This window comes from Mustela nigripes, chromosome 18 (assembly GCF_022355385.1).
Source record: "Mustela nigripes isolate SB6536 chromosome 18, MUSNIG.SB6536, whole genome shotgun sequence".
NCBI classification, from domain to species: Eukaryota; Metazoa; Chordata; class Mammalia; order Carnivora; family Mustelidae; genus Mustela; species Mustela nigripes.
The window spans coordinates 33,722,322-33,734,235 of record NC_081574.1 but is presented as its reverse complement, the minus strand read 5'-3'; the positions used below and the strand labels follow the sequence as shown (position 1 = coordinate 33,734,235).

The following is an 11,914-nucleotide window of genomic DNA, read 5'->3' as shown; positions in this document are numbered from 1 at the left end:
CCATCCCCCACCCCTCCCCTTGAAAATCCTATTTCTTGGAGTCCGCAGTCTCTCATGGTTTGCCTCCCACCCCGATTCCCCCCCCCTTCATTTCCCCCTTCCTTCTTCTAATATCCTCCTTGCTATTCCTTATGTTCCACAAATAAGGGAAACCATATGATAATTGACATTCTCTTAGTATAATCTCCTCCAGCCCCAACCATGTTAATGGAAAAGTTGGGTATTTATCCTTTCTGATGGCTGAGTACTATTCCATTGTATATATGGACCAAATTTTTATCCTTTCATCTGCTGAAGGGCATCCCGTTGCCACAGTTTGGCTATTGTGGACATTGCTCAAAGCTACTGTGTTAAGACACCAATAGTCACTTGAGATTTGGGAAATTTCTTTCTTCCCCCTTCACTTCTTTCTTCTTTTCTTTCTTTCCTTCCTTCAAGATTTTATTTATTTATTTGATGGAGAGAGAGAGAGAGAATATCCCAAGCGGACTCCCCACTGAGCGCAGAGCCCGATGCGGGGCGCAATCCTGGGACCCTGAGATCATGAGCTAAAATCAAGAGCCAGCCACTTAAGTCACTGAGCCACCCAGGCATTCCCCCATGAACCCTTTTAAATTCTTGTTCACCTCCTTGGTATTCCGATTTCACAGGATAAAGACCATAGCTGGGTTGGCTGGAAAGACTGGAAGCAGGAGAATAGGGCTTGGGATCGAGTCAGAAACGTGCCTGTCTTCCCAGTTCTGACCACCGTTCCTCAGACTGCCTACCTTGCTACCCCAGTCCCAAGAGGAATCCAATGTGAAAGGGAAGCAAAGTGCCACACACACTTGAAGACCAGTTTTATTTGGGAAGAACTTCTAAAAAGCTGCAAGCAAGTTTTTTTTTTTTTTTCACAATTACAGTTCTACAGACCTAGTAGTTCCAGAGACCCCAGTGTTCAAAAATATTTCAAAATGAATAAAAACCCACATCAAAAGGAAAGACCTTTTAGATCTGGAATGTACAGCCACAGATTTCAGGTGTTCTCAGATTCAAGCCAATTACTTCCTTGCAAATCAGATAGGATGAACTCAACATCACAAAAAGAAATGTCTTTAAATAAGTTAGCTACTTGGACAAGATTATTCATTCGGTAGAAAATACAGCAAGGTATCAAGTCCCAGTTGGTGGGATACATTGTACAGCACCAGTTTCACAGGGAGCGCATGGGATCCGAGGGTCAGCAGCTGCTGGCATATGGCACACAAAATAGAAGCAGTCACCAGAAGTGGGCAAAGTGTTGTAGGGCAGGCAGTCTCTGCCGGTCTCACCCCCACTTTTCGCTTGCTAACAGGAGAGGCTCTGTGCTGCAGTATCTTTGGAAGAATGTTTGCAATAGTTAAAAAAAAAAAAACAAAAAAACAGATCCCCCTCCCCAATTTATTCCCCAGAAAGTCCACAGCTGCAAAGAAAGAGGGACCTGGTCAGGGTTCCCATGGCGGGCTGCGCCTCCCATCCACCTCTGTTTCCACATGATATAAGACATCAGCCAGAGTATGTTCTACCACAGCGCCCCAGCCCATGTCACTCATCTGTGGGAAGGACAAGAAACAGAAATGAGGTGATGAGAACAGTGACAACGAGAAGTAACAGAGATACTGAGATTGCGTCGTGACTGTTACTCACAGGGCGGTAAGTGAGATCCTTTGGAGGATACTTGAAGCATGGTCCAAAGTTAATGGAAACCTGTGACAGTTTGATTCAGACAGACATGAAAACACAGAAGAAAAGAGTGAAACAATTTAATGTGACACAGGAACTTTTTAAATGTAGCTATGACATTCAGGGTGCAGTGGAACAAATGAAACAGATTACCATTGCTAAAAGTGGTCAACACCCTAATGTCCATCTAAAATTAGATAACTAAAACAGACTTTTGTTGAGTTCTGTTTATAACCTAAAGATTTCCTTATTCTACTTAAATGGTGGTTACTGAGAGACTAAAAATACAAGGAAACTTCCAGATTACCTTTTCAAACCACTTAAAACAACCACAAAAACCTAAAAGGATCTGATGAGAGTCCCCTTCACACTGGATCATATTAAAAACAAAACAAACACAAACAGCACAGTGTATGAAGTAACCAACAGTTAATAGTCAATGGTGGTAGGTCACCATGACCTATAACACCAAGCTGACTGATGTATGTATATACTGCATATGCCTTACACTGAACAATAACATTCGCCACACAGTACATTCAAAAGAAAAGTATGGGGCCCACTAACTGCACAATCTTGTATCTATCCAAGCAAATACTTCCTAAGACACCCAACTGTTTTTGGAACTGTCACAGCAGGAACGTATTTCCATCTCATTCAGGCTACTTAGACTTCTTTCTGGAACTCCCATCAATGGCTCTTCCAATACTATGATTCACCTATTTCCTTCAAGTCGTGTTCACAGGATGAACAGAGGATACATACCGTGCAACTCTTATATAGTGAGATGGCCGGAAAATAAACCCCCTCAAAAATATCTTTGTAGGCCACACCTTGATTGACACCGTTTTTATAAAATATTATCTGAAACAAAAACCATGGTTTTACTTCAGAATTTAACAACGGAACAAACAAACTGAAAAGGAACTCACTTGAACCCTTTAGCAGTGCTGTCACCATGCTGCTAATAATGTCTTCCATGAACAGCATGTAGCTTGCACAGCAACAACAGTGTCTTACATTTATAGAGGACTTCCAGGTTTTTCAGAGCATATTCACATGCACTAATCTAGTTGGTCTTCAGGTTTATTTGCTTTCTGGATTCCTATACTTATACCAAACTATTACTTATACCAAACTATTCGACTCTGTATTATTCGTTACACTGTATTTATAAAAATGAATTTTGTTTTCCACCAATTCCTTGGAACCACACCCTCGTGAGCTTATTCATTTGCCCCCTTCCCTCTCGCTTCTGTATTTCTCCTTTGAAAATCTCTTCAGATCTTCTGAGTTTCAGAATCCTCATTTTCTTTGTCCTTTTGCTTTTGAAATTATTCTAAATATTCTCTCTCAACCACTATCTATGGACTTCAGAAAAGGCTTTTTCTGAAGTAACTTTCTCTGCCTGTTCTTCCCAGCAAGAGCGCTATTCTCTCAGGCTGGATTATCTGGTTGTATTATCCTTAGACCTATTAACTGTTTCCCTTTACATTTTCTCCCTAAAGACAACTGGAGCCCTACTTTATTTTCTCCTACATTCGCCTCTATTACTGTCCCAGGATGTTTTGCAGAATTTTTATGGAGAAATGTCTCCCACTCAAAAATTTCTTCCGCCCTTTTCCTATTTTCGTCCCCTGTGGCTGGTCCAGTCATGCCAGCCTTTATTTACACTAGGACTTTGGGCAGACGTGTTTCCATCAACCTTGGAACAGGAAGTAGAGAAAGTTCTAGAGGACCCTGAATGAACCATGACAGCTCCTCCGCCTCTGGGTCACACAGCAACATCCTCTCCTGTTCTGGTGTTCCTCCCTCTGTGCTTGATCCTTCCTCTGAGAAGAATAAATATCTTTGACACGCTTCCTCAATCGCTTGTAGATTTCCTCAGTAGGTTGCTGTTTCTACCCCTTTCTCTGTAGACTGTCCCTAAAAGAACCCTGAGAGCAGCAGCACGGTACCACAGGAAGAGCATAAGCACAGCAGGCAGGAGAGGGAGCTCGCTCTGCTGCCCCTTTGGGCCTCATTTTCCTTACTTTAATAATTAGGAAGTTGGTCCCAATCTTCAAAGTCTTCTAGTTCTGACATTTTTATGACCATGACTCACCTCACTATGGGGAGTCTGCTTTAAGCTCTTCTCTGCTTTATCCACAAAGTCTTTTTCCTCAAAATACAAATAACTCTTGAACTTTATCAAAGCCTTGAAAACCAAGAAAGAAAGGGGAAAAAAAGGAACATTGAAGCATCAGCTACATCATCATGAAATTAAAAAAAAAAAAAAAAAAGCCAGAATCACACAAATAGCACGGAGTCCTTATGTTCTGCAACAGATATTAAAAAATCTATGTAGGGTTAGCTTTGCTAGATTTTAAACAACTACGTGGTTCTTAAAAGTACCAGATAGCACATAGTTGTTAAACATTTCAAAAAAGGTCTTTACTAAAATTTATGAGGAAACATACATATACACACTTTCACCACAATAAAAATACCCATTAAACTAAAACTAATTCAAGGTTTCTTCCCCTCAATAATCTCAGTGAAAGAAGTAAGTTTACTGAGCTTAAAATCTCTTATTCTATAAAAACATTTTTCAAGGGCTACTTCCTTTCATCCGAGTTCCCTACCTGCTTCTCCCATAGGTGGTCTCTGGGTCATCCATTCTTTGCAGTTCCCAAGAGCCCAACTATTCACTCCCAGGGAAATAGATGATATTAATTTTTTTAAAATTTGAATCTCTTAGCACATACATACATTAAACACAGTAAGAAAAAAAATTTCAAGAGATCTACCAGAATGTAAAATGAAGAGTATCTCTCACTCTCTCTCACCATGTCCCTTAACACTCAAGTTTCCCTTTGCCAAAAGCAATCTCTGTTCCAGTGTCCTTGTATATCCTTCTAGAAAGTCTAGGTATATACTAGTATCTTCAAAATTAAACACACACACACACACACACACACACACACACACACACCAGACAAAAACACAAAGAAGCAAGAGGACTGATAATACCCAATTTAAAAATTTACTCTAAAGCTGCAATAATCAAGACAGTGTGGTATGGCATAAAAGTCAACAAAGAGATCAATGGAACAGAGAGCCCCAAAACAAATATAACTGTAAAAGAAAAATTTGATAGATTTCATAAAAATTAGAAACTTCATTTCATCAGAAGACACCTTTAAGAAATAAATTAGTCACAGACTAGGAGGGGAAAAAAATGTTACTTTTTAAGTAGGCTTCCCGTCCTGCATATGGCTTCAACTCACGATCCTGAGATCAAGACCCGAGCTGAGATCAAGAGTCAATGCAACTGGGCCACCCAAGTGCCCCCAAAAATATTTTTTAAAAAGCCACTTCTAGGGGTGCCTGGGTGGCTCAGCTGGTTAAACATCTACTTCTGGCTCAAGTCAGGGTCCTGGGATTGAGACCTGAGCAGGGAGCCTGCTTCTTCCTTTCTTCCCTAGCTCGTACTCTCTATCTTCTTTCTCAAATAAAACCTTAAAAAAAAAAAAAAAGCCACTTCTAACCAAGAAGTGTAATCCAATATATATATTAAAAAACCCTCTATAACTCAATAAAAGGATAACCTTATATATATATATTTTTTTTTTTTAAAGGTGAAATATTTGAAGAGAAACGTTACAAAAGAAAATAGATGGCTAATCAGCACATGAAAACCTACAGAATATCATTAGTCATCAAAGAAATGCTAATTTAAACTACACGGGGACACCAAAAAGGCTAAAATTAAGCTGACAGACAACAAAAATGCTGACAAGGATGTGAAGCAACTACAATTATCATACATTGGTGGAAAGAGTCCAGCAATTGCTTCCCTGCTCAGTAGGAAGCCTACTTCTCCCTCTCCCACTCCCCCTGCTTGTGTTCCTCTCTTGCTCTGTCTCTGTCAAATAAATAAATAAAATCTTTAAAAAAAAACAAAAAACATTTGTACAAGAAAGTTCACATCACCTTTATTCATAATAGCCCCAACTTGAAATAGCTCAAGTCTCCATCCATAGGAAAATGGAATAATCTGATCTAGTAATTCCATTAACTGGGTATTTACCCAAAGAATAAAAAACACCAATTCAAAAAAATATATGCATCCGTATGTTTATTTACATTATTTACAATAGCCAAATTATGGAAGTAACCTAAGTCTCCATCTACAGATGAATGAATGGATAAAGATATGGTGTATACACAGTGGGACATTACTCAGCCATTGCCATTTACATGGATGGAGCTAGAGAGCATAATTCTAAGTGAATTAAGTCAGAAAAAGACAAATATACGATTTCCCTCATATATGGAATTTAAGAAACACAACAAAGAAAAGACAAAAAACCAGACTCAATGGTAGAGAACAAACTGGTAGTTACCTTAGGGGAGGTGGGTGGGGGGAGTGTAAAATATGTGAAGGGGATTATAAGTACACTTATCATGATGAGCACTGAGTAATAGATGGAATTGCTGAATAACCCTATCATACACTTAAAACAAATGTAACACTGTATGTTATTTATACTGGAATTTAAAAATATTTTTTTTAAAAAAACAGGAAAATGGATAAACACACTGTGGTGTATTCATACAATGGAATACTACTCTACGATTAAAGGAAACAAGCTATGGATACATGCAAAAACATAAAAGAATCTCAAAAGCATTATGCCAAACAATAAAAGCCAGATTCAAAAGATGACATAGTGCATGGTTCCATTTACTTAAGTTTAAGAACAAACAAGACTAATGGAATAGGGGTGCCTGGGTGGCTCAGTGGGTTAAGCCTCTGCCTTCGGCTCAGGTCATGATCTCAGGGTCCTCGGATTGGGTCCCGCATCGGGCTCTCTGCTCGGCAGGGAGCCTGCTTCCTCCTCTCTCTCTGCCTGCCTCTCTGCCTACTTGTGATCTCTGTCTGTCAAATAAATAAATAAAATCTTTAAAAAAAAAAAACCTAATGGGTGGGAGGTCGGGGTACCAGGTGGTGGGTATTATAGAGGGCACAGATTGCATGGAGCACTGGGTGTGGTACAAAAACAATGAATACTGTTATGCTGAAAATAAATTAAAAAAAAATTAAAAAACAAAACAAAACAAAACAAAAACCTAATGGAATAAAATTACGACAGGGAATAAGTATTTCAAGACAGTGGTTGGCTCTATAGGGATGGGAGTTGGGACTGATTAGGAAAGAGCATGAGGGAACTTCTGGGGTGGTAAGATTCTAATGTCTCCTTTAGGCCAAACTCAAAACTCAGTGAATATACACTTATTTTTGTACATTTCATTTTATGTAAGTCTTATATCAAAAGTAAAAACTAAATAAAGGCTGAACTCTAGCTAACAACACGAATCCTGAAATACATGGGCAGGGGTGCGGTATATTGATGGCTAGCATTCTCTGAAGTGCATTGAAACAAAATGGACGGACAGATGGGTGGGTAGAGGAATGAACAAATAACAGGTCAACGGCAGAATCTAGGTGATGGGTATTTGGACATGGACTTTAAAATTCTTTCAACTCTGTCTAAACATTTTTGTAACAAAAAGTGAGAAAAACATGGGAATGGTATGTCGGTATTACAAAAACCACTCAGGCCACTGCTGCAGCATTCATTGGCAGCCACAGGTCTTCAAACCCGGGAATCTCTCAAGAGGACAAACTCACCTTATCTTTATAAGTATCAGGAAGTGACTTGGCTGTTTCTGTGTCTTCCGGAAGATTGATATAGAATCCTAGGACGTCTCCCTGTCCATAGCCAGAAGAGTAGTGTTTGCCAATTGACTGGTGGAACTTGGTTCCTTTTTTGCTCCGCCATGAATAGCTAAATTTATCATAACCTAAGGGAGCTTGAAGGTTACCTGTCCCAATAAAGACAAACGGGAAGTCAAAAGATGGCGAATCAACCCCGGTTTGCTGGAAGAAAAAATTGTACTCCTTCTCATTTTAGTTTTTGTTTTGTTACAAAATTGCAAACCACCCAATCGTTCAGGAAGCGAATTTTATGCCTCTTATCCAATAAGGTGAAAAGTCACAAAGCTCATGCAGATGGTCTGTCTCTGCCTGCTGCAATGCCCACACAGCAGCTCTCACTTACCTAAGGGCTGAGACCAGCCCAGTCTGGCAGCAGTGTCTGGAGGCATCTCATCCACTGTGATTTCAAAGTACCAGGCACCTTTCCGAACCCCGTGAGAAGCCCGGACCATGGAGTAACCCTTCTCTCCAATCACAGTGAGTCGGTCATCGGAGATCTTCAGCTGGGGAGCTGCAGTACGAAGATGAAAACAAAGGTCTGTAACTTACTGGAGGCACTTGGAGACAACTGCCCCCCAAACCAGAGTCTCCTACACTCTAGTAGAACAAAGTAAAAAATTAGAAATAACAGGTCAGGAATCTGAAGTATTAGTTCAGGAATTTCAAAATCTCAATGTAAGTTATGGCTGAAGGCAAGAGGAAAAAAATGGGAAGGAAGTGGTCAGGTAATTTAGTTTCTACCAAATGATATTTAAGTTAACAGGTTAAAATTAATAATGCTGTCTATTCCCTAAAATATAACAAACCAATTATAATGTGCCTGGAGCCTGATTTGTAGAAGCCATCTTTTTTTTTTTTTTTTTTAACTTTAAAAAAAAGATTTTTTTTTTTTTTTTTGACAGAGAGAAATAGATCACAAGTAGGCAGAAAGATAGGCAGAGAGCAGGCATGGGGGTGGGAAACAGGCTCCCTGCGGAGTAGAGAACCCAATGCGGGGGATGTGGGGCTCGATCCCAGGACCTGGGATCATGACCTGAGCTGAAGGTGGAGACTTAACCCACTGAGCCACCCAGGCGCCCCAAACCATCTTTTTTTTTTTTTTTTTCTTTTTAAATGAAGTTTTCCACCCAATGTGGGGCTTGAACTCACAACTCTGGAATCAAGTTGCATGCTCTACCTACTGAGCCTGCCAGGTGCCCCTAAATAAGCCATCCTTTAATAAACTTGATATTTGATTTTGAAAGAATTTTAGATTTTAAAGAATAGTATACATTCCTCCTATGTCCTCCATTCAGCTTCCCCGAATGTTAACACCATCTATGGCTATAACACAATTATCAAAACCAGAAAATTAGCCTTGATAGAATGCTATTAAGTAATCTATAGATCATCTTCAAATTAAGCCAATTATCCAAATAATATCCTTTTTCTGTTCCAGGCTCTAATCCAACATCCCACATTTCATTTGGTTGTTGTGTGTCCTTAGTTTCCTCCAATCTGGGACAGTTCAAGTCTTTCATGACCATGACATTTTGAAGAGTACTGGTCACTTTCCTTTGTAGAATGCCCCTCGGTTAGGTCTGTCTGATGTTTTCTCCTGCTGAAGCACAGGTTTGGCTTTCTCGTCAGGAATATCAGTGAGGTCAATAATGCTGTATCTCTCAGTGGACAGTATCAGGGAACACATGATGTCAAAATGCCTATGTTACACTTTGATCACCTAACTAGTGGGGTGCCTCACTGGCTTCTCCACTATGAAGTCACTATTTTCTTTTAATTAATAAGCATTTTGTGGGGGAGAGGAAAAAAGGTATCTGACACAATCAAGGAAATCTGATTATGGACTGAATTCGGATGATGGCAAGAAATGATCTATTTTGTTAAGTATGATAAAAGCATTGTGGTTGTGAGAGAAAGAAAACACCCCTATCTTTTAGAAATGCGTATTTTTTTTAGAGTATATAGGGTGAGATTTACTTCTTAAAAATTCAGAAAAAGAGAGTCACAAAAATAAACAGATAAAACAAATATGGCAAAAACTTGATAACTGTTAAATCTGGGTGAAAAGTATGCAAAGATTCATTATATTCATCTTTCCACCTTTGTGTATGGTTTGAAACTTTACTATGAGGCTTATGTAAGATAAGGGGACAATCTAAATCAATAGGAGGGGATATTGTGACTTGGAAATGAAGAAAAAAAAATGACAGAAGATAGAAGAGTATTTTCAAGTGATGTAGGTTTGATTTTATCAATGTAGAAACATCACAGATCCAATTAAGACTTCAATGAGGAAAAAGCATTTGAAACTGTTTATGACACTAAAAGCCTGAGTTCTATTGGAGGAAGCACAAAATTTAGATTAGCTATAGCTTTTATAAAGGTCTTTACGATTTACAAAGTACCTTCCCAGGTAGGTAGGTAGGTAGACAAGACTCTGAGATGGAGCAGCCGATCCTGTGACTGTTCGTGACCACACCACAGCTCAGTGTGGCACGGCTGACTGAAAATTCTTGGCCCCACACTCTTTCTGTTACATGGACCACAATGGCTCCTGTCCCAAGCAATGATAACTTCCTTAAATTAAATACATCCTGTTTAATGGGACTTTCTTAGGTATTCAGCAAATTCTACCTTCTCAAATACTTCTTCCCTTACCCCTTTCTGGGCAATTCAGCCCTAAAGCCATTAGGTGGGGACTGAGCAAGGCAAGTGTCCAGGATAGGGCAGTAAATAATGTACCTCCCTCCTAAAACACTTACTAATTACATGCGGGGGAGGGGGGAAGCAACTTTTCAGTGGATAAACCTGGCAGATACCATGTTAGCCAAATGATCAAAGCGACATCATTGGTAATGAGGCAAATTAAAATCAGGCACCACCTGACAGGATGCAACATGCAGAACATAGCATCATTTTAATATTTCTGTCAAAGATGCAGAACTGAATCAAATCTTCAGATTTCAACCAGACAAACTCAAATTGCGGGATATTCTATAAAACAAGTGGCCTCTCATTTGCAAAAGCTTCCAGGTCATCAAAGTCTAAGAAAGACAGAAAAACTGTTACAGATTGAAGACTTAGGAGATATGACAGCTAAATGCAGCAAATGATTCTCAACGGGATTCTTTGCTACGATGGCATTATTGCACCAACTGGAGAAACCTGAATAAGATCTTAAATTCATCAGATGGTAGCAATTAGTGTTAATTTCCTGTCTTTGACGTTTATATACTGGTTCTGCAAGAATATGAAAGTTTAAAAAATATCTACTAACTCTTTGATATTCTTCCTTTGAAGAGGTGGAGGCTAATTTCCCTCCACCTGAGTGTGGGCTGAACGTAGTGACTCATTCCTAACAGAACAAAGCTGAAGCAACTATCCGGCTTGAAAGTTGGGTCACAGAAGATACTCGAACTCTACTGCTCTCTTGGATCACTTGCATTGGGAGAAGTTAGCTTCTACGGATGAGGATAAATAAGTAGTCTATGGAGAGGCCCACATGGTGAGGATCTGAGGGCATCCTGTCAAAGTAACACAAGTAAGTCATCTTGGAAGTAAGTCCTCCAGCCTCTGTCAAGTCCTCACTTGTTAATAGGCCCAGCTAAGAACTTGACTGCAGATGCCTGAATTCTCCTGAGCCAAGTCACATAGCTAAGGTGCTCCCAGATTCCCAAACCTCAGAATCTGTGGGAGATAATGAACCTTTGAAGTTTTAGACTGCTAAGTTTTATGGTGATTTGCTAAGCAGCACTAAATGACTAACACATAACTGGAATGTCCTTGCTTATAAGAAATACACCATGAAGTTCTCAAAATGAAAGGGCATCATGGCAACTTACTCTCAAACGGTTCGGAGAAAAAAAAAAGTTCAGTACTATTCTCACAATTTTTTTATACATCTGAAGGTATTTCAAAATAAAAACCTTAATAGATACAATATAGATTTATTTATAAATTTATATACAGACTTATAGATTTATTATATATAATTATAAATATATAATTATTATTATAATTATATATTATATATAATTATATATTATATTATATTATTATTATATTATAATTTATTATAAATCTATATTTATTATAGATTTATTTATTTATAGATTTAATTTTTGTAAGGCATAAAGAGCAAGCAGTCATTGCTATTTTATATATTATATATATATATTATATATTAAGTTCTAACAAATAATTAACTATTACAGGTCAGTGTTCTCACTTTTTTTCTCCTTCTGGAATTATAACTATTATATATAATAGTTATAAACAAGATATAGTTATATATATATATATATATACACACACACATACATATAAATATATAACAAGACAAGCCTCACTTTTTAAACCCTGAAGTCACTTACTTGGCTGGCCTTCCTTACTTTCAAAGTATGCTTGTCACTATCAGAAGTCAAACAATCCACATATAATGGACATTAC

General features: G+C 38.6%; 1 protein-coding gene across 5 annotated transcripts in view; it reads right to left on the bottom strand.

Annotated features, from left to right (window-relative positions):
- Positions 1 to 815: 815 nt before the first annotated feature.
- The window catches only part of ASH2L (ASH2 like, histone lysine methyltransferase complex subunit), a 29,380-nt gene continuing 18,281 nt past the window's right edge, over positions 816 to 11,914 (bottom strand). For 4 of the 5 annotated variants that reach the window (XM_059384154.1, XM_059384157.1, XM_059384156.1 and 1 more), the window contains 6 exons: positions 7,809 to 7,976; positions 7,379 to 7,572; positions 3,806 to 3,898; positions 2,467 to 2,565; positions 1,666 to 1,725; positions 816 to 1,571 (listed from right to left, as the gene is read on the bottom strand). In XM_059384154.1, the coding sequence (XP_059240137.1) occupies positions 1,464 to 1,571; positions 1,666 to 1,725; positions 2,467 to 2,565; positions 3,806 to 3,898; positions 7,379 to 7,572; positions 7,809 to 7,976 (722 nt within the window). In that variant the 3' untranslated portion in view covers positions 816 to 1,463. The remainder of the gene's footprint in view (positions 1,572 to 1,665; positions 1,726 to 2,466; positions 2,566 to 3,805; positions 3,899 to 7,378; positions 7,573 to 7,808; positions 7,977 to 11,914) is intronic. The other variant, XM_059384155.1, reaches the window with a different exon arrangement.